At 53.6% G+C, this 17,333-nt stretch overlaps 8 protein-coding genes across 8 annotated transcripts; 3 read left to right on the top strand and 5 right to left on the bottom strand.

The window, feature by feature from the left end:
- Positions 1 to 361: 361 nt before the first annotated feature.
- Positions 362 to 1,251, top strand: N7459_005095 (Frag1/DRAM/Sfk1 family protein; the record flags this gene model as incomplete). The annotated part of the gene is made up of 3 exons (XM_056944279.1): positions 362 to 444; positions 501 to 770; positions 834 to 1,251. The coding sequence occupies 3 exons, from the start codon at positions 362 to 364 to the stop codon at positions 1,249 to 1,251; spliced, it is 771 nt and encodes a 256-aa protein (XP_056801162.1).
- A 346-nt stretch (positions 1,252 to 1,597) lies between these two features.
- Positions 1,598 to 2,797, bottom strand: N7459_005094 (tyrosine-protein phosphatase; the record flags this gene model as incomplete). The annotated part of the gene is made up of 4 exons (XM_056944278.1): positions 1,598 to 2,381; positions 2,446 to 2,525; positions 2,587 to 2,623; positions 2,691 to 2,797. The coding sequence occupies 4 exons, from the start codon at positions 2,795 to 2,797 to the stop codon at positions 1,598 to 1,600; spliced, it is 1,008 nt and encodes a 335-aa protein (XP_056801161.1).
- A 280-nt stretch (positions 2,798 to 3,077) lies between these two features.
- On the bottom strand, positions 3,078 to 3,960 carry N7459_005093 (beta galactosidase jelly roll domain-containing protein; the record flags this gene model as incomplete). Its single annotated transcript, XM_056944277.1, has 2 exons — positions 3,078 to 3,731; positions 3,937 to 3,960. 2 exons carry the CDS (start codon positions 3,958 to 3,960, stop codon positions 3,078 to 3,080), a joined length of 678 nt encoding a protein of 225 aa, XP_056801160.1.
- A 1,021-nt stretch (positions 3,961 to 4,981) lies between these two features.
- Positions 4,982 to 7,672, bottom strand: N7459_005092 (uncharacterized protein; the record flags this gene model as incomplete). Its single annotated transcript, XM_056944276.1, has 4 exons — positions 4,982 to 5,946; positions 5,999 to 7,399; positions 7,474 to 7,548; positions 7,621 to 7,672. 4 exons carry the CDS (start codon positions 7,670 to 7,672, stop codon positions 4,982 to 4,984), a joined length of 2,493 nt encoding a protein of 830 aa, XP_056801159.1.
- A 902-nt stretch (positions 7,673 to 8,574) lies between these two features.
- On the bottom strand, positions 8,575 to 10,431 carry N7459_005091 (allantoate permease family MFS transporter; the record flags this gene model as incomplete). The annotated part of the gene is made up of 8 exons (XM_056944275.1): positions 8,575 to 8,912; positions 8,972 to 9,161; positions 9,221 to 9,291; positions 9,344 to 9,629; positions 9,685 to 9,824; positions 9,881 to 9,947; positions 10,011 to 10,126; positions 10,200 to 10,431. 8 exons carry the CDS (start codon positions 10,429 to 10,431, stop codon positions 8,575 to 8,577), a joined length of 1,440 nt encoding a protein of 479 aa, XP_056801158.1.
- Positions 10,432 to 10,852: 421 nt separating this feature from the next.
- N7459_005090 (carbon-nitrogen hydrolase family protein) lies at positions 10,853 to 11,938 on the top strand (the record flags this gene model as incomplete). Its single annotated transcript, XM_056944274.1, has 1 exon — positions 10,853 to 11,938. One exon carries the CDS (start codon positions 10,853 to 10,855, stop codon positions 11,936 to 11,938), a length of 1,086 nt encoding a protein of 361 aa, XP_056801157.1.
- A 513-nt stretch (positions 11,939 to 12,451) lies between these two features.
- On the bottom strand, positions 12,452 to 13,196 carry N7459_005089 (uncharacterized protein; the record flags this gene model as incomplete). Its single annotated transcript, XM_056944273.1, has 4 exons — positions 12,452 to 12,552; positions 12,615 to 12,742; positions 12,798 to 12,924; positions 12,977 to 13,196. The coding sequence occupies 4 exons, from the start codon at positions 13,194 to 13,196 to the stop codon at positions 12,452 to 12,454; spliced, it is 576 nt and encodes a 191-aa protein (XP_056801156.1).
- A 1,096-nt stretch (positions 13,197 to 14,292) lies between these two features.
- On the top strand, positions 14,293 to 17,082 carry N7459_005088 (glycoside hydrolase family 2 protein; the record flags this gene model as incomplete). The annotated part of the gene is made up of 5 exons (XM_056944272.1): positions 14,293 to 14,423; positions 14,490 to 15,452; positions 15,519 to 15,949; positions 15,997 to 16,232; positions 16,303 to 17,082. The coding sequence occupies 5 exons, from the start codon at positions 14,293 to 14,295 to the stop codon at positions 17,080 to 17,082; spliced, it is 2,541 nt and encodes an 846-aa protein (XP_056801155.1).
- Positions 17,083 to 17,333: the final 251 nt, after the last annotated feature.

Raw genomic sequence — 17,333 nt, 5'->3', positions numbered from 1 at the left:
CACAATCCCTTCGATCGATCGGATCGGGGCCGTGCGACCCAGAACGGCCGGCCACGCACTGGGGAACATCGCGGCTAACGTCACCCTGCTGTAGATTCGCTCGTGTTGCCGCGCATTCATTTATAGATCCGCATTCCAGTGTCGCATCGAGCTCCTGACGCGTGGAGTTCCCTGGACTTCTCATCTTCGATCTCATTCACTACGCTGCCTTACGGACGAGCACTATAGACAGGTCGCAAAGATGTGGATTATTTCATTTTGGGTCTTCCCGGTCATTTCGGCCTGCATGTGGGTTGGTAAGTCATTTACGGCTCTGATTTCCACTGGGTGGCGGCGATGAGATCTAATCAGATACGTAGCGATGCTGATTGCCATGATTGCCACCTGGGCCAGAGATGGCGAGCCGGTCTACGCCGGCATCATGGACAATGGCCAGACCATTGCGTATGTGTGCTCTCCCGACGTGTTCTAGAACTGCACCACTGACGCCGACGGGGCAGGTATATTTCTGATGTCGGCGCAGAGGGTGCGAAGCCGCTGTTCATTGTCGGCAGTGTGATTACTGTTGTCTTTCTCGACCTGGCCTTTCTGTCTGAGCGGTGGCTTCGACATGCAGGCCAGCTGGTACCAAACAAGGGCATTTTCGACAAGGCCTGTGCCATTCTTTCCATCTTTTTCGCCATTGCCGGCGCTCTTGGTTTGATTCTCCTGTCCATTTTCGACACGAAGCGTCATCCTAACATGCACGATGGCTTCCTCATCATGTTTATGTGCGTCTCACAAAACACCACCCCGAGAAATGGGCATATAGCTAACTTGTCGATGTTCCCTAGTGTTGGATACCTCATCAGCGCAATCTTGATTTGTGCCGAGTACCTGCGCCTGGGGATCTTCTACCGGTCCCAGCATCGCGTCCTGCTCGCCAGTTTCATTATCAAGCTCTCGTTCGTGATCATCGAGATCGGTCTCGCCATTGGCTTTGGCATCTGCATGAACAGTGACAATCGCAAGAGGAAGAACCCCGGTGCCATCCTCGAGTGGGTCATCGCCTTTGTTTTCACTGGCTATATCCTTTCGTTCGTGGTCGATCTCCTGCCCTCTGTCCGGACTCGTACACATCTACCGCAGGGCGAGAAGCGCGCTACGATGTCAATGGGTCACGGCGACCCCAACGTACCTCACACTTCATTGGAGGAGCCTTTGACCACGGACTCGACTGGTCCCCAATACTACCGGGGTCAGCGTGTCTAAACTGCCATTTGAATGTACATGGAATCATTGACCATGTTCCATTGTTCCAATTTGACGCAATCTCGTCGATCTGCTATTTCTGATACCTATGTCTTCGCCTTATGTCTATGATGTCCTATATTTTTTTTCTCACTCGGATACCTATTTGGCACGTTGTACATACACTAATATTGCACGTGGTAATTAGAGAAGTCGTTATTCAGTCCCGCGAATGTCTGTGTCAATCTCTGTCGTATGAATTCAAGGGCCCTATATCATTATCGTATCCATATCTACATGTCCCATAACAAATACAGATCAAAATACCACCTCGACAGCCCCGCAGTGGTCCTGAAACCCACAACGATTAGACCAATATCTTCTGTCGAATCCGCTTTTGCATCGCGGCATCAATCCCGATGTCAGTAAGATATTCCGTAACGCCGCCATACTGGCTTTGCAGGTACTCCGTCGTCGCCGCGACGAAGTCCGACGGGCACCGCGTATAAGCCTCCCCGAGCCCCAGGAGCCGGATCTCGCGCATGCGCTCCTCGAACTCGGGGACGAGTTCCAGTTCGGACCGAGTGTAGTCGTCCACGATTGCCGGGGCCGGCACCGTATCGCCCGCGAGCAGCAACGTCATCAGCACGACCAGGCCGGTGCGGTCCTTGCCCTGCGTGCAATGCACGAGAATCGGGTACGCGTCGTCGCGGGCAAGCAGCTCGAATACGGCGCGGAGCTCGGCCATGCTCGCGTCCAGTGTGTCCTGCGCGAGCCCCGTTAGTCCGCGCGGCTGCATGACCTGTTCGCCGACGATGCGGACCGCGGCTGGGCGGTAGCCCGTTGCGGCCATGGCGAGGACCTTTCTGTTGAGGGGGGCGTTAGAATGGCACCGAACGAGAGGGTCGGGGCTCGACGGAGCAGAAGGGTTGGCGTACATATAGTGAAACCAATCCAGTTTCCATAATAATGACCGCTCCAACGCTTTGCCCGTCAAGCTGATCAGGGCACGGTGGGACTCGGGGATCTGCAGGAGATGCTCGCCGGCGTCGACGGGCACTGCAGCCCCGGTGAGGTCAGTATCTGAGACGTTCTCGCCCGCGCCGGCGTTCTCCGCGCGGCGTTTTCGGGTGGCCATCTGATGCTCGGTTCTGGGTCGAGCGGTTAGTCTATGGCTCGTCCCAGCGATCAGCCAGACCGGGGGAGCAGACGTACGGAGATCGTAGGTCAATTACAGTGGCGATGTGTAGCTCCTCCGCCAAGCGGCGTTTATCTCGTTCTGAGGCATCGTCCAGCTATGAGGACCGGAGTCAGCTTTCTATGCGCGCGCGCCGGTCTGGCAGAGGATCCGTTTACCCTAGCACTGCGAAAGAGCACACCCTCTTTCAGCATCCTGTGTTACGGAGTCAGCGTCTGCGCACCGAGGGGGAGCGAGATCGGCCATATAGAGCCATACGCACTGCACGCCACAGAATTGGTTTATCGAGCGACCGACATCACGGAAGTTGATGATATTGTCAAATGGCCGGTCGGGCGAGTCTAGATCGATACTGGACTGGCGCGCCATGGGCAGTAAACAAACATGGGAAGGAGAGAAATAGGCAAAAGGGCAAAAGGTAAATTCAGGAGACCATGTACGCTTCCAAGCACGAGGAACGGAAATGTGGAGACGGAGAGACGGTGACGGTAAATGGCGGTGGACGTTGGGCAGGAAAAAAAGCTCGCCTCGCCCTGTTTCTGGCCTGAGCTTCTTGTTTCCCCAGGATCCACCGGCGCCGGACTACAGTACACCTACGCTGGGTACCTGCTTGCTGACTGGTGCGCGATCCTCGACATGCAGGAATACATCAAGCATATTGGGCGCGGTTGTCCTTCCACCGCGGCTGCAGAGACGCCCAGTCTTGGTTGAAGTTGAAGCCCGTGCGATATGCGCCACACGCCACCAAGTCCACCTGGTTCAGGCGCGCACCCTTATCCGCCAACGCCCACAAGCTGATCGTGAGCGTATTCTCGCCGCGGTTGTTGATCACGCTCGGGGGGAACGGGAAGAGCGTCCGCGGACCGAGATGAGGCAGGTAATGGCCGAACCGGTAGCCATTCATGAAGGTCTGGACCACGGCGCTAGTGTTGTCAGGCGCGCCGAGCTGCAGGTCGATCGGCACGCCCGGGTCTGCATCTAGATCTAGCTGGGAAGTCGTTGTATAGAAGCGGCCCTCTGCACCCGGCACTCCGCCCAGAGGGCTGTCGCTACCGGAGGTGCTCGGCGCTTGGTAGCCTGGGAGATGCCAGCCGAAGCGCTCGCCGTACAGCCCGCCCTCGTTCATGGGCCCGCGCACCGGCTCAATATTCTTCTCACCACCGGCATTGCCTTGAATGCGCCAGGAAGTGAAGTTGGAACCGAATAGTGTGGCGCCTAGAATGCCGCGAGGGTTTGTGCGCCAGCCGGCGACACGTCCATCTCGTCGTGGCCCGTATAGTCCATAACGACAGTCAAAACGTTGCTAGCAGAGCGCAAGATAGATTGTTAAATGTAAGCACATCAGATGTCCCAGCAGAGTCCGGATCACCCAATGCACCACCAGCATATACGCCGTTCAATCAGACAGCCCAGCCAGACACCGCGCCGCTCTGCACAGTGGCATTGGCGCGGGCGACACATTCGGGTTGGACGTTGTCGGTACGGCGATGTTCCACGCGGTCTCTTACTCGAGCAATTAAATCAGATCCCATTGGAAAACTTTAGTACGGTCAAGCCGTTGCCTTGAGTATATGCATATTGGGTGATGTTGACTGATGTAGCGAAGGTCACGTTTGACCATATGTTTTGAAAATTAGATGTGCCAGTGCATCCTCGAAGCCAAACTCCCACTTCTGCCCCAAACTCAGATATAGCACAATAATGCTGGGCCCTTCAGTTCCAATCAATGGTGAAAGTGACGACGTGAAGGATTTACTCAGATTTCTTAGCAGCCCCAAAGAGTGAAGAGCAATACAGCCTATTGACACCAACGAAGTAATGGACAAGACAAATATATAAACTCAGGAAAGAGACGACTGTAACCATCCGAGTGCCAGTGGATTGAAGCTTTATACCGTCCTTTCATGCATGGAAAATAGCTTGTGATCATGGTTTGATTCTCGCGAAATTGGCACCTCGGGCGTCGTCCTTCTCTCTGGCGAGAATCCTGCGCCGGGTGGTGAGTTGGCGTTCTATTCGAGTCTTGGTATGAAGATGGAATACATTCGCGGCAGCGATACCCCGGGGCGCGCTGGGATTGGTGGATGTTTTTGCGAACACGGGTCGACAATTCTCAAGGAAGTGCGGGGGTAGACAAAAGAAATCATCACAGGGGGTTGCATTAGCCATGAAGAGCGGTATTTAGGGACGGCGAGACTGGTGGCATGAGGAGATGGGGACTGGGATTTTAGGGATCGGACCTAGCGGCAACAGATACGCGGATTCACCCATGGATGCCATCTCATAACCCATGATGATGTCGATTTCAAGATGAAATGCACTGTTGGGGCTATTCGACAAGTTGATCGAGGAGAAAATCAAGAGCATTAAAACCGGTTCACATTTCATAGATAGACATCGTTAAATATTCGCGTATTCACCAAAACGACCAGATTGCCGCCAGAGACCGATCATTTAACAGCTCCACGTCCCCTGGCGCCGCCGAGAAACTCCATTGAAATCAAACCCACAAGTTCAAACAAGCGAAGCAGTATGAATCACAAGAGCCCAGAACTACAAATCTTCAGAGAACCTCGATTCCCGCCGAACACTGGCGGTCTCGCCAATGACAGGTGGAACAGGGAGACCCTGTTCAATCGCGCTGTCGCGCAACCCTTGAAGCTCAGTGGTCTTCTTCGGCTCAGAGGCAGCCTCCGAGCCTTGTCGAGAATCTGCCTCATGCGTGGCCCCATTCGTCTTGGGCTCCTGGTCGTTGCGTGAAAAGCCTCTCAGAAAGCTTCGCCGCAGACGACTCCTCTTGCTATTACCATTGCCATTCTGCTCCGCATGAGGGCTCCCAGTCGACTCGGCGTTGGAGGTATTGGCTACTTCAAAGCTGTTGCTATTGCGGACTGGCTGGCCCTGGTCGAGATCGTCTCCAGTGTAAGGGTGCGAGCTGAGAGCAGCCCCGCGGGGCTCGCTTCTTCCAGTCAGGGCAGCGCCTCCTGCAAACCCGACCTCGCTGTCCGTATTGTATTCCGGACCAGGCTGGTGTGGGTACACAGCGACTGGTGCGCTTGTGCGACGAACCAATCGATCACGGAACCAGTTCTTCAGCTTCGAGTCCGCACGAGGGCTTGTGACAGGCTGGATGACGTGCATTGCAGAGATGTCACCAAAGGCCGCAGCATCTCGCGGCGTGGCATTCGTTCTTCCCACATCATGAGGCTCTCCATACTGAGGTGGCTCGGGAAGTGTCACCGGGGGTGATATGGGAGCTGCCGCAGAAACAGTTGCTGCGCCGGCCATCTCAGGCTCGCCAGGAGCTTCTTCACTGGTGGCCTTTTGGGACACGGCATCGGCCTCTGGCACAGCAGCAGTTGTCTCTTCTTGCGCTGTTGGTGCTTCCTGAGTTGCAATAGATGCAGTATCCTGGGCGACAGTCTCTTCTTCAGCCTTGGGCTTTTCAGTGGATCGCCGCTTGCTCTTCATTCGCCATAGCAAAGAGTTCAACCCCTTGCTTTCGCGCTTTTGTTGCTCTATATCTGGAATAAGCTATTGGCTCCTCCGCAAATCGACCGCAGTACTGACCTTTCTCGGTTCTCTTCGCGCCCTTCAAACTGGCCTCCCGTTCCTTTTCAATCGCGGCTTGCCTCTGTTGCTCCTCCGCGTCCAGACGCGCCTCTAGTTCCTGAGCTCGCCGCTTCTCGGCATTATCAGCGAGCTCATTAAGCGCCGGCTGGACACGGGAACGAGCGACGGCTTCGACATCGGCCATGTCCATGTATTGGTGCGTACCGATACTCACCCGGTTCCCTTGAGCGCCGGAGGCTTCCACGGCCTCCACCTCTCGTCGGACACGCTCCTGAACCGCCTCATCCCATTCTTTTTGGACCGACGGGGGCGCTCGGCCCGTGTCGGCATACAGCTTCATATCCATATCCTGCATGGTTGCATTGACATTGCGACGCGCGGCTTCCATGAGCAGCTCGCGATCCTTCGTCCGCTTCTCGTCAACCTGATCCAGTTTCGTACGCAGGCTCGACATCTGATTCCGAATATATCTCGATCGCTCTGCGTCAACCTGAGAAGCGTCGGCATCACTGGAGGTTCTCTTTCGACGGGTGGTCAGGCGTGATCGTGGAGGCTGAGGCGCGGTGCCATAGTACGTCTGGAGCTCCGCATGTTCATCCTGCATGCGGGCCAGCTTCTCTGCGGCGCGCTTCTGTGCCGCATCCTGCAGAGTCATTGCCCGTCTCGCGGTAGTCCCTTCCGTTCCACTGACGGTTTTCCGGGCTTGCAACCGATCCTGGCCTTGCTGGGCTGCAAGGATCGCGGGATCCAGTTCGCCCGCTTCTCCCTTGGGACCGGTGACATCGTACATATCCTTGGCCATCGAGATGGCCGCGGCACGCAGTGAGTTGTTGCGATTGCGCTCCTCCACCTCGGCTGCGACGGGAGGAGACGAGGTATAGAGGCGCGCGTTGGTGTTGGCGACGTGGTGGATGCGGCTCGCCTCCATCGCGCTATCCAGGTGATCCAGGGGCCCTTCATCCGCCTTGGCCTTGTGGGACGCCCCGGCCGCGGAGGGAGCCCATGGGGCGTCAGTCGCGATGATCGGCTCACTGGGGGCCGAGTCCGACCGCTGCCGGGTGGTGTACGCCCCTGTAGCCGCACGGAGTGCCTTGTCGTGAATATGGCTTTGATCGGTGGAAATATCGTGCTTGTGTCCAGTCTGGGTTGGTGACAGGCTCGTCATGCCCCTCTGCTCTCGAACTGCGAGGATCGCCGCGCCCAACCCTTCGGCGCTGTATTGAGTGCTGGGCTGGGGCACTTCGGGGGCAACAAAGTCCTTCACACATAGAGCGGCTTTCTCCGCGTCGGTCAGTCGCCCGGGGCGCCAGATTTCGATTGAGGTTCGATTCGCATGCGCGAGCGCGGCGCCGGCGGACGCATGGCTGAGGTTCGGAGCACTACCGGTCACGCGTTGATCTGTCGCGCAGAGCACCTCGCGCGTTAGTATGGCTGCGCAGCATTTGCGGCGAGTTGGGCAGAACACCACTTACTCGGATATTGGGTCTCCGCGGTATTCGCATCGCGGACGGACGGCTTGCGTCTGGGTTGCGTCGCGTAGAGCGCAGCTGTTGCGGCTATTTTCAGGCACGATCTCCAGTCAGCGATCCATGCGGAGGCCGATCGTCACTTTCACCTACCGTCATCCGCCAGTCGAGCAGACCGGGGGCCTGGCATTTGCGCAGTCGCCATGCTGGAAGTCAGACAGTCGGGTGCGCAGCATCGCCAGAGCAAAGGCGCGAGCAGTCAGAGCCACAGTTAAGGCGGGATGGGATGGAAGCCCGGAAGCTTCTTTGCAGCGCGTGACGTCGTCGGGTGCAACGGAAGATCCGCGCTAGCTGAGCCATTGCATCATCGTGGCCGCAGCGCTGCAATGAACGCCTTCCGCGTTCATGACGTGGGGCGAAGTGCTTCTAGTCTCCACATGGATGCGCCGTCGCTAACTTTGATCCTTAGCTTCTTTTTTTCTTACTGGGGCCCTGCAGCCTCTGGAGAAAAAAGGGGCTCCTCGAGATGCATGACGTCATGAAGTCTTGACACCAGAGCAAAACTAACTAGTTCTATCTTGCACCACGATCCAGTGTTCGGCGGACACTGATGCATTTCTGCAAGTTCAATCTCTGTCTGTGATTTATAGGCACAAAACATATGCAGTCACTGGCGCTCCAGGCAGTCGCAAAGACTCACGATTGTCCGGACATATACTCCGGCTGATTCTATTGGGGATTTCACACCGGAGCTTCGATCGAGGAAGAATGACGAGCTCTAGTCACCAGTGGGAGTCATGACGAACACTACTTGCATGAGGACATACTTGTATGTGACTATGGGGAAGAATGATGTTCAGGGAGATCGTGCTCCACACTGCAGATCTGGTTCATGGTGGATCGTCGATGCGATATTGCGATAGCCTTCTTGGCCAACGCTTCTTCCCATTGATCTCTACTGGTATGATATCGAGCTTTTCAATCAGGTAACAAATGGCAATTACGGTCCCACCATTTTATACCCTTTTACCAAGAACGATAAGAATATTACAAGATCCATATACACAAAGCATACACCTGCGAGCCACCACTCACCCACAATGAGTCCTATACGATATACCGGAAGCTAGGCGCTTTATCACCCAGGTCTTCGGCGTCTTCCTTCTGGCTGTCTCCCTCGTTCAGGCGCTCGCGACGCTTGTTCTCGAGCCGATACCCAAGACGAAGCGTCGTCACGGCGATGAATGCCACAGCGACCAAAGCGAGAGAGACGGAATGGCCCAGAATGAACTTGGGCGAATCCTGCGACCGATAGATATTGGAGGTGATCGCACCTCCAAGATTACCGCACCCTACGTGAATCGCGAGTGCAACCGATTTCTTGTAGTCGCCGGCCACGTTGTTAGAGATCCACGCAATGTTGCCAGGGAATGCTGAGTAGAGACCTGGCAGGCAGGTTAGTCGCTGGGCTTGATATGTTTTACGAGAAGAATCAAGCACTCACCAGCCACTGTGACGAATACTCCTGCATACACTACCCCCGGTTCATCTTTAGCAGCGCCGCACAGCATCATGATATACCCCACGATTGCCACAGTGAGCAGACACAGGAGAAATGATGAACGTTTGCCCATCCGATCGGACAGGTAGGCCGACAGGAGAGCTACAATGGCGCCTGCCACGTAAACAGGGATCTGTAGGATCCGGATTAATCAAAAGTCTTCAGTGTTCAAGTTGTATTCACGGCACGTACAGTCAACAGTTGAGCCTGGGTGGACTGGTATCCAAGGTCTTTAATAATAGTAGGAAGGAAAAGGGATATTCCTGAGCCAGAAGTAAGCAGCTGAAAATCGCAGAATGTTTTTCGAAGACGCACCATAGATTGGACCCAAGATACCCATATTCATAAACATGGCGACAAGAACCTGCCAATCTGTCACGGCTTGGATGAGGTACTTGACGTTGAACCTCTCCGATTTGCCCTGGCCGTGATTGTTGAGTTTGGACGCCACCCAATCCTTTTCTGGGCGCGTTAGGAAATTGCATGTCTCAAATGAATCGTGGATCAAGAAAAAGGAAGCCACTGCCACGAGGAAAGTGGCAATTCCCTCCAGAATGAAGATCCAGCGCCAGCCATCCAGACCTCCAACACCGTCCATTTTCTGGACCACCATTAGCGAGTAATCAGATTTAGAAAAAAAAAAAGGGGAGACCTACGCTGATGGCGTAGGCGAGAAGACCTGAGAATGAACCGGAAACGGTCGCCGCGCAGAAAAAGAGAGCCTGTCGATACTGAGAATACTCTCGCGCATACCAGGTGGAAAGGTAATAGGCTACACCGGGGAATAAGCCCGCCTCTGGATATTGGGGTCAGTGTGGCAATGGCAGCAGATGATGGGTAGGAGATTGATACCGGTGGCCCCAAGAAACAATCTTGCTATAAGAAGCCCTGTGAAGTTCTCGACCAGCCCCATCAAGGTCTAGCACGTAGAGCGATGTAAGCATCAACTCAGCTTCAAACCCAGGAGCGGACTCGAGCTTACCATGACCAGTCCCCATGCACACATAATCGAAGGCAGCCAGACTGAAGGTCGCAACTTCTTCAGAAGCATGTTCGATGGTATCTCAAGAAATGCATAGGTGAAGAAAAACACCGTCACTGTTGGGAAGATCAATTGAAAATGGTCAGTGAATCCGTCTTAGCAATAGATATTATTCGGAAAATCCCTTACAGGTCCAGTTGTACTGCTGCCCAGTCAAATCCAGGTCAGTTCCGAGGCCCTCAATCTTTGCATTGCCGATATTCCCTCGGTCCAAGAAGCTCATGAAATAGAGCAACGAAACTATCGGCATGATTCGGAGATCCATCTTTTGCAGTATACGCTGCGGGTGGACCCCATCGTTGCCACTGCCATCCTCCGAGGCGATTTCAGGCGGCGGAATCTCCGATGCGAGCACTCCCATTGTTTTGGCCATAGTCCTCTCGGGTCTTTAACATTGAATAGAATATCGAGCGCAGGGGAGCCTCGACCGAAAGAATGGGGAGAGGCCCATTAAATCCCGATCTTCAGCCTGGGGCTTATCATGTCGGATTTCCGTCTCAGAATAATATCTACACACCGGCTATCTCCTTATCAACCGGGATATGAATTCGGGGCTCAAATCTAGTCCCGGGCTTCGTGTTGAACCCGTCGGTTACTAGCCGATCGGCTTGGAAGGAACGCGCGACGTTTGATAAGACGGCCGGCAATCAGAAAAACCCCCGGCGGCCCCCATCTGCATCCAACTTTCTTTGGTTCCTTAAATCCTGCCAACGTTTCTTATCATCGCGAATTCTCATTTCCCACTTCACCAATTGGCCCTGAGTGTCAGTTCTAGAGTTACTATGGCCACTCCGACTCGAGTTGCGGCCTGCCATGTCGCTCCAATCTTCCTATCGGCACGAGAAACCACCCTAAAAGCTGTCAGTCTCATTGAGCAGGCCGCCCAAAACCAAGCCCATATCGTGGTCTTCCCAGAGTCCTTCATCCCTGCATTCCCAGTATGGAGTGCCGTGAGATCCCCGGCTGAAAACCACGACCTGTTCAAGCGAATGGCCGTTGAATCGATCTACGCGGACGGAGAAGAGATTCACGCGATCCGCGCTGCAGCCAAAAACAATGGAGTCATGGTCAGCGTCGGCTTCTCAGAGAAGGTCCGAACCAGCTGCGGGACCTTGTACAACTCCAACATCATCATCAGCGACCAGGGCGAGATCATGGTTCACCACCGGAAGCTCGTGCCGACTTTCTTCGAGAAGCTCACCTGGGCACCCGGCGATGGCCACGGCCTCCAAGTTGCAGAGACATCGGCAGGGAAGATTGGAAACTTGATTTGTGGCGAGAACACGAACCCGCTGGCTCGGTATTCCCTGATCGCTCAGGGAGAGCAGATTCACATCTCGACTTGGCCGGCCATCTGGCCCACGCGAATGGTGGCCTCCGCGAGACCGGACCGTGAAGATGAGAAGCCTACGGGCCAGGCGATGGCAGGGAACTACGATAATGTCGTCGCAAATCGGACGCGAGCTGCGGCGCATTGTTTTGAAGCGAAATGCTTCGGCGTTCTCTGTGCAGCAGTCCTCGGGGCAGACGCAATTGAAATGGTCTCCTCTGGACTCCCTCATGTATCTCAGACTCTACGAGAGTCTCAGCGCGGAGCGACGATGTTCTTGGACCCCACTGGTGCCTTGTTAGAAGGGTTTACCATTGACGAGCAGAGTCGTACACAAGAGCCTACACAGTTCCTTCAGCATTCGGAAGGGGTCCTCTACGCTGATTTGGATCTTGATCACTGCTTTGAAGGGAAACAGTATCATGATGTTGTGGGTGGATACCAGCGATTGGATGTTTTCAACCTTGAAGTGAACAGGGAACGCCGACTGCCCGTTCGATTTACTGAGATGCAGGGGAATGGGGGGGCTCGGAAGTGATGGCAACAGGTATACTCAGGGCGCCATTAATAGACTCCGTTTGATCATACCGATTCGCTATCGGTATAATAGAGGTACATGTACATAATATTATACTCAATTGAAGTACTATCTCTGGTAATGAGCTATAAGGCCTGGTGATATGACCGTCTTGTTCTCCAACATATACACTACGTTTCACTAGATGTTTCCTTCGCACATAGATCTCTTTCTACGAACGATGCTAGATTTAGTCAAGCACGACTAAAACATGTTGCATGTGGATGTCCCTTCTGTGTGAAATAACAACTTTGATTTCATGTAAACGAGTGGACGTGCGCGAAGCCGCAACAGATGGGAAGATCAAGAAGCACAAAAAGCGGGAGCCAATGGAGCATCATTCCAGAAGAAGATACAATCATTGTCCTAGAGGACGAGACTTTCTCGTCCCCCACTGTGTAAGACCCGATATAGAATCGAAAGTGATATTGAATCCAGCAAGAACATCCACTGGAAAAGCTGTTCTTTCGGCGCTTAGATGGCTTGGACGTTGACCCAGAAGCGAGTATCATCACTCTGGTACTTCTTATCACTCTCGATCTGCTGCTGGATCCACAGAACGGCATCCTTGTAGTCTGTTCGCCAAGTTAGCCAAGTTATATCGAGGCATGGTTATGATGATCAAAAAGAAACTGACCCTTGATGTCCTGAGTGTTGGGATTCTTGATACCAGACTCCCCATCACGGTGGCCGGCAAACCAAACGTCAAAGCCATACTTCTCCTCGCCGTCATGACGGGCCTTGATGTCCTTGCCCAGATCGGTGCTGCAAAGCTCTCAGCATTAGCCGACACAAAGTCTAGTGATATAGAGTAGCTTACTTCAAAATTGCACCATCGGCAACCTGGGCCACGGTTTCGCCCAAGAATTCAGAGGAAGAGGTGCGCAACATATACCAGTTTTGCTTGAAAATACCAAAGTTGGTGGAATCACCAGTCTTGCCATCTCCTGTGAGCACTGTTAGCGCACATATTGAGCCCACTAGGGTGCTGTCGGATACCATAGGTATAATCAGCGGTCATGGTCTTTGTCTCCAGCATCGCAATAGCTAGGTCGCGAGTGTCGCCCCCGGCGCTAGTTACTGCTTGCTTACGAGCTCCAAGACCAGAAACAGTCTCATTACCTCGCTGATCATCTCGGGCAGCAAGTTGGTTGCCTGCCACGGGCGACGAGATAACAGCAGGAATAAGTGCAAGAGCACTGAAGGATAGAAGCCGCATCTTGGATGAGATTTGCTGAATGAAGACGATGATAGATTCTTGGTTTCCTGTGCGGACAAGAGAAATTGCGATCAATGATGAACGATGTGATGCAGAAAGCTCATTGCGTCCTTATATAGTTTTGCCGGTGTTCGTTATACCTCACCAAAGCAGCCGACGTGACATCAATGAAGCTCTCCACTCAACAGGCATGGAAAGCGGGAAAGACCAGCTCCCATTCGAAGCGAACTGATGACCTGCCATCTGATGAGCCTATCCCGTCCATGAATCGGGAAACTTGGCAAGCGGTGCTTCGTGTTCATTTGCTCCTGTCTCCGCGAAGGCCTTCAAAATAAGAATACAAGGGTAAATCTTCCGACGGATGCAACGTGCCACTTCTTGCAACCATTCCAACTTGGGCGTAGAAGATGTTTCAAAATGAGACCGAAGTACTGATGGCGGCTGGAGGTTAGCAGACCGTCGCCCGCTGTCATGTAGATAGCTTGCGCTCCCTCTCTCTTCCTCTCTCTCCCTCTCTCTCTCTTGGACATGACTATGTCTTTTCACCAACCTTGGAAGTCTCTGCACTCCTCCTCCATTCTTCAGTCCTCTATATTGACGAATGAGGATGATGGCATTGTCGTCAGGATCAGACTTGCAATAGACTTTCGGAATTGGAGATCATACCATGAGTTGCGGGGTTGAGGTGGCTTAGAGTGGACCCTTATTTCCCTCATGCATGATCCGGACCCTTAAAGGTTACAGAGCTGGCCTCCGATCATATAATGTCTGAATTGAATGTTTCATCACGCCAAGTACGTCCGGCCGGAAGCTCCGCCTATTGATGGCCGAAATAGGCAATCGGTCGCCGAGGGCCGACAGCTCCGTTGCCTTTCCGGCACGGCGATGCCGCATCTCCCATTTTGGCCGAAACTTGGACTTTGATGGGGGATGGAAGGCCAAAGATGGACAGCGAGGACAGATCGCGTGTGTTCAGATCCCTCAAAGTTGGGTTCGGTATAAACGACTGCCATTCCGTGCACTTGCCAATGCCCCCCCCCCCCCGAGTTCGTGGCTCGAAGAAGAAGACGACTTGTCACTTGATTGATTGCCAAACATGAGCTTTTTCGAACACTCTTTGGCCACTGGGTGGTCCTTCAAGGACCGAGACGATGATGCTCCAGACGCGTGGATGCCTGTAGCCGCAGTTCCCTCCACTGTGCAGCAGGACCTCATTGCGAACAAAAGGTTGGATTCAGAAGCGGTCGAGAGAGAATATGTGCCATACAACCCAGACTGACCTTCAAAATCTAGGCTCGAGGATCCCTACATCGGTCTCAACGAACTGAAGGCCCACTGGGTCAACGAGAAATCATGGATATACCGAACGGAGCTGAAGAGACCAGACATTCCCACTGGCGCGAAAGTGGACTTGGTGTTCGATGGCTTGGACACATTTGCATCCATCACGCTTGATGGCGAGAAAATCCTGACAAGCAACAACATGTTCATTGGCCATCGGGTCGATGTCACAAAGTTGCTGCTTGGCTCTGACGGCCCACACGTGCTAGAGATCGAGTTTGATTGCGCCCAGGCCAAGGCGGAGGTGCTACGCAGCAAGTTCCCAGATCACCGATGGGAGGGCTTCAATGGTGATATGGCACGTCTGGCTGTGCGCAAAGCGCAATACCATTGGGGCTGGGACTGGGGCCCAGTCATCATGACCGCTGGTGTCTGGCGCGAGGTACGCTTAGAGGTCTACTCGGCGCGAGTAGCAGACTTATGGCCCCAGACACAGCTGGAGCCTGATCACAAGACAGCCATCATCACAGCAACCGCCGAAATTGACGCCGCTGTCTTCGGAAACTATACAGCTAGCTTTTGTCTGTCTCTGCGTGGGGAGGAGATTGCCCGTCAAACTGTCTCCATAGACGTGGGCTCTAGGAAGACCGTGGACGCCAAGTTGCAGATCAACGACCCAGAGCTGTGGTGGCCTCATGGATACGGCTCTCAGCCTCTATACAGTATGACTGTGTCTCTTTCTCGAGACGGGAAGGAGCTGCATAAAGTATCCAAGAGGTTTGGCATTCGGTCGGCCGAACTTATCCAACTGCCTGACAACCACGGCAAGTCTTTCTTCTTCCGCATCAACGGAAAAGATATATTCTGCGGGGGTTCTTGCTGGATTCCGGCCGATAGCCTCCTCCCCAGTATTAGTCACGAACGATACAGAAAGTGGATTGATCTCATCGTCAAGGGAGGTCAGACTATGGTCAGGTAAGCTCAAAGACCCATCCTACATGCTTCATCAAGTCCCCCCCTCTGACGCTCATTCATTACTAGAGTCTGGGGCGGAGGAATCTACGAAGATCAAAGCTTCTATGAGGCTTGCGATGAGTCGGGTCTACTAGTATGGCAAGATTTCATGTTCGCCTGCGGAAACTACCCAGTCTGGCCTGAGTTACTGGAGTCGATAAAGCAGGAGGCTATCTACAACGTCCGCCGCTTACGACACCACCCTTCCATCGTCATATACGTGGGAAACAATGAAGACTACCAAGTCCAGGAGCAGGCGAACCTTACCTACAATCCCATGGACAAGGATCCGGAATCCTGGCTGAAGACGGATTTCCCTGCACGCTACATCTACGAGAAGCTGCTGCCGGAGGAGTTGGCGAAGCTCTCCCCGAGTACCTTCTACCACCCAGGCAGCCCCTGGGGTGATGGAAACGTCACTTCTGATCCTACGATTGGAGACATTCATCAGTGGAATGGTGTGTCTATCTGGATCGCGATGTGAACTGTGCTAATATCTCAATAGTTTGGCACGGAACACAGGAAAAGTACCAAATATTCGATTCCCTAGGCGGCCGCTTCAACAGCGAATTTGGTATGGAAGCGTTTCCGCATATGGCGACGATCGATTATTTCATCGAAAACGAATGCGACAAGTTCCCGCAATCCCAGGTTATGGACTTTCATAATAAGGCGGATGGCCACGAACGACGACTGGCGACCTATCTCGTGGAGAACCTGCGAATGGCCAGTGATCTTGAGGTGAGCTTGGCTGTCACCGATCATTGATCATACCCCGGGATTGAAGAAGCACGCTTATAATGATATCTAGACGTATATTTATCTTACCCAAGTGGTGCAGGCGGAAGCGATGATGTTCGGTTACCGTGGATGGCGTCGCCAATGGGGAAATGGCCGCCAATGTGGGGGAGCGTTGTTATGGCAAATTAACGATTGCTGGCCGACCATCTCATGGGCGATTGTCGACTACTTTCTCCGACCCAAGCCAGCGTACTATACAGTGAAGCGTGTCATGCAGCCGCTAGCTGTTGGCGTTCGCCGTGAACACCACGACTGGAGCATCGTTCACGCGAGACCCCCAACCAAGAGCAAGTACGAGATATGGGTTGTGAGTAGTGGCCCGGAGGTGCTGAATGGGACCGTCGAGCTCCGGTTTTTGTCGGTGGCGAGCGGGCGAGATCTACGGGCCCCTAAGGCCTACGATGTCTCCATCACTCCCAACGGCACAACTAGTGTTGTTTCAGACGGAGTCATCGATCACCTCACGCAGCCCGAGCCTCACGTTCTCGCCGTGCGACTCTGGATCGATGGCCGTATTGTGGCTCGTGATGCCGATTGGCCACAGCCGCTCAAGTACCTTGACTTCGCTGATCGCGGCCTGGAAGTGAAGGCTCAGAAAGGGACTACCCCTGGACAGCAGATCCTCATGATCAATGCTCGCAGACCGGTAAAGTGCCTCGTATTCGAGGAACGAGAGAATGTACAGCTCAGCGACAGCGCGTTGGATATCATGCCAGGCGACGAGCAGACGGTGACTGTCTCGGGGCTCAGTGAGAACGACTCTCCACTCAAGTATCGCTGCTTGGGGTAATGAGGTTGTGTTCTGTTTTGCTTTCTTTTTGATTTCTAATGTGATGGGATATACCACGCTTGACTACACAGAACCTATCTGAAGTTCTTGTGGCTCAGATATGAAGAGGTCAATTACAAGTAGAGGTATCCGGATAATTTTGTCTGTCATTGTTGGGTTTCAATTTAGAGAGAATAAAAACAAGCTATGATTCCCCATTGCTTATAAGTAGCTCTTCTGAATAATCTCAGCCAGGAAAACACGCGTGAGTA

This window comes from Penicillium hispanicum (assembly GCF_028827665.1).
Source record: "Penicillium hispanicum strain IBT 35686 chromosome Unknown utg000004l_segment0_segment0, whole genome shotgun sequence".
NCBI lineage: Eukaryota > Fungi > Ascomycota > Eurotiomycetes > Eurotiales > Aspergillaceae > Penicillium > Penicillium hispanicum.
Note: the sequence above shows the minus strand (reverse complement) of the source record. Positions and strands in the feature narration are given on the sequence as shown.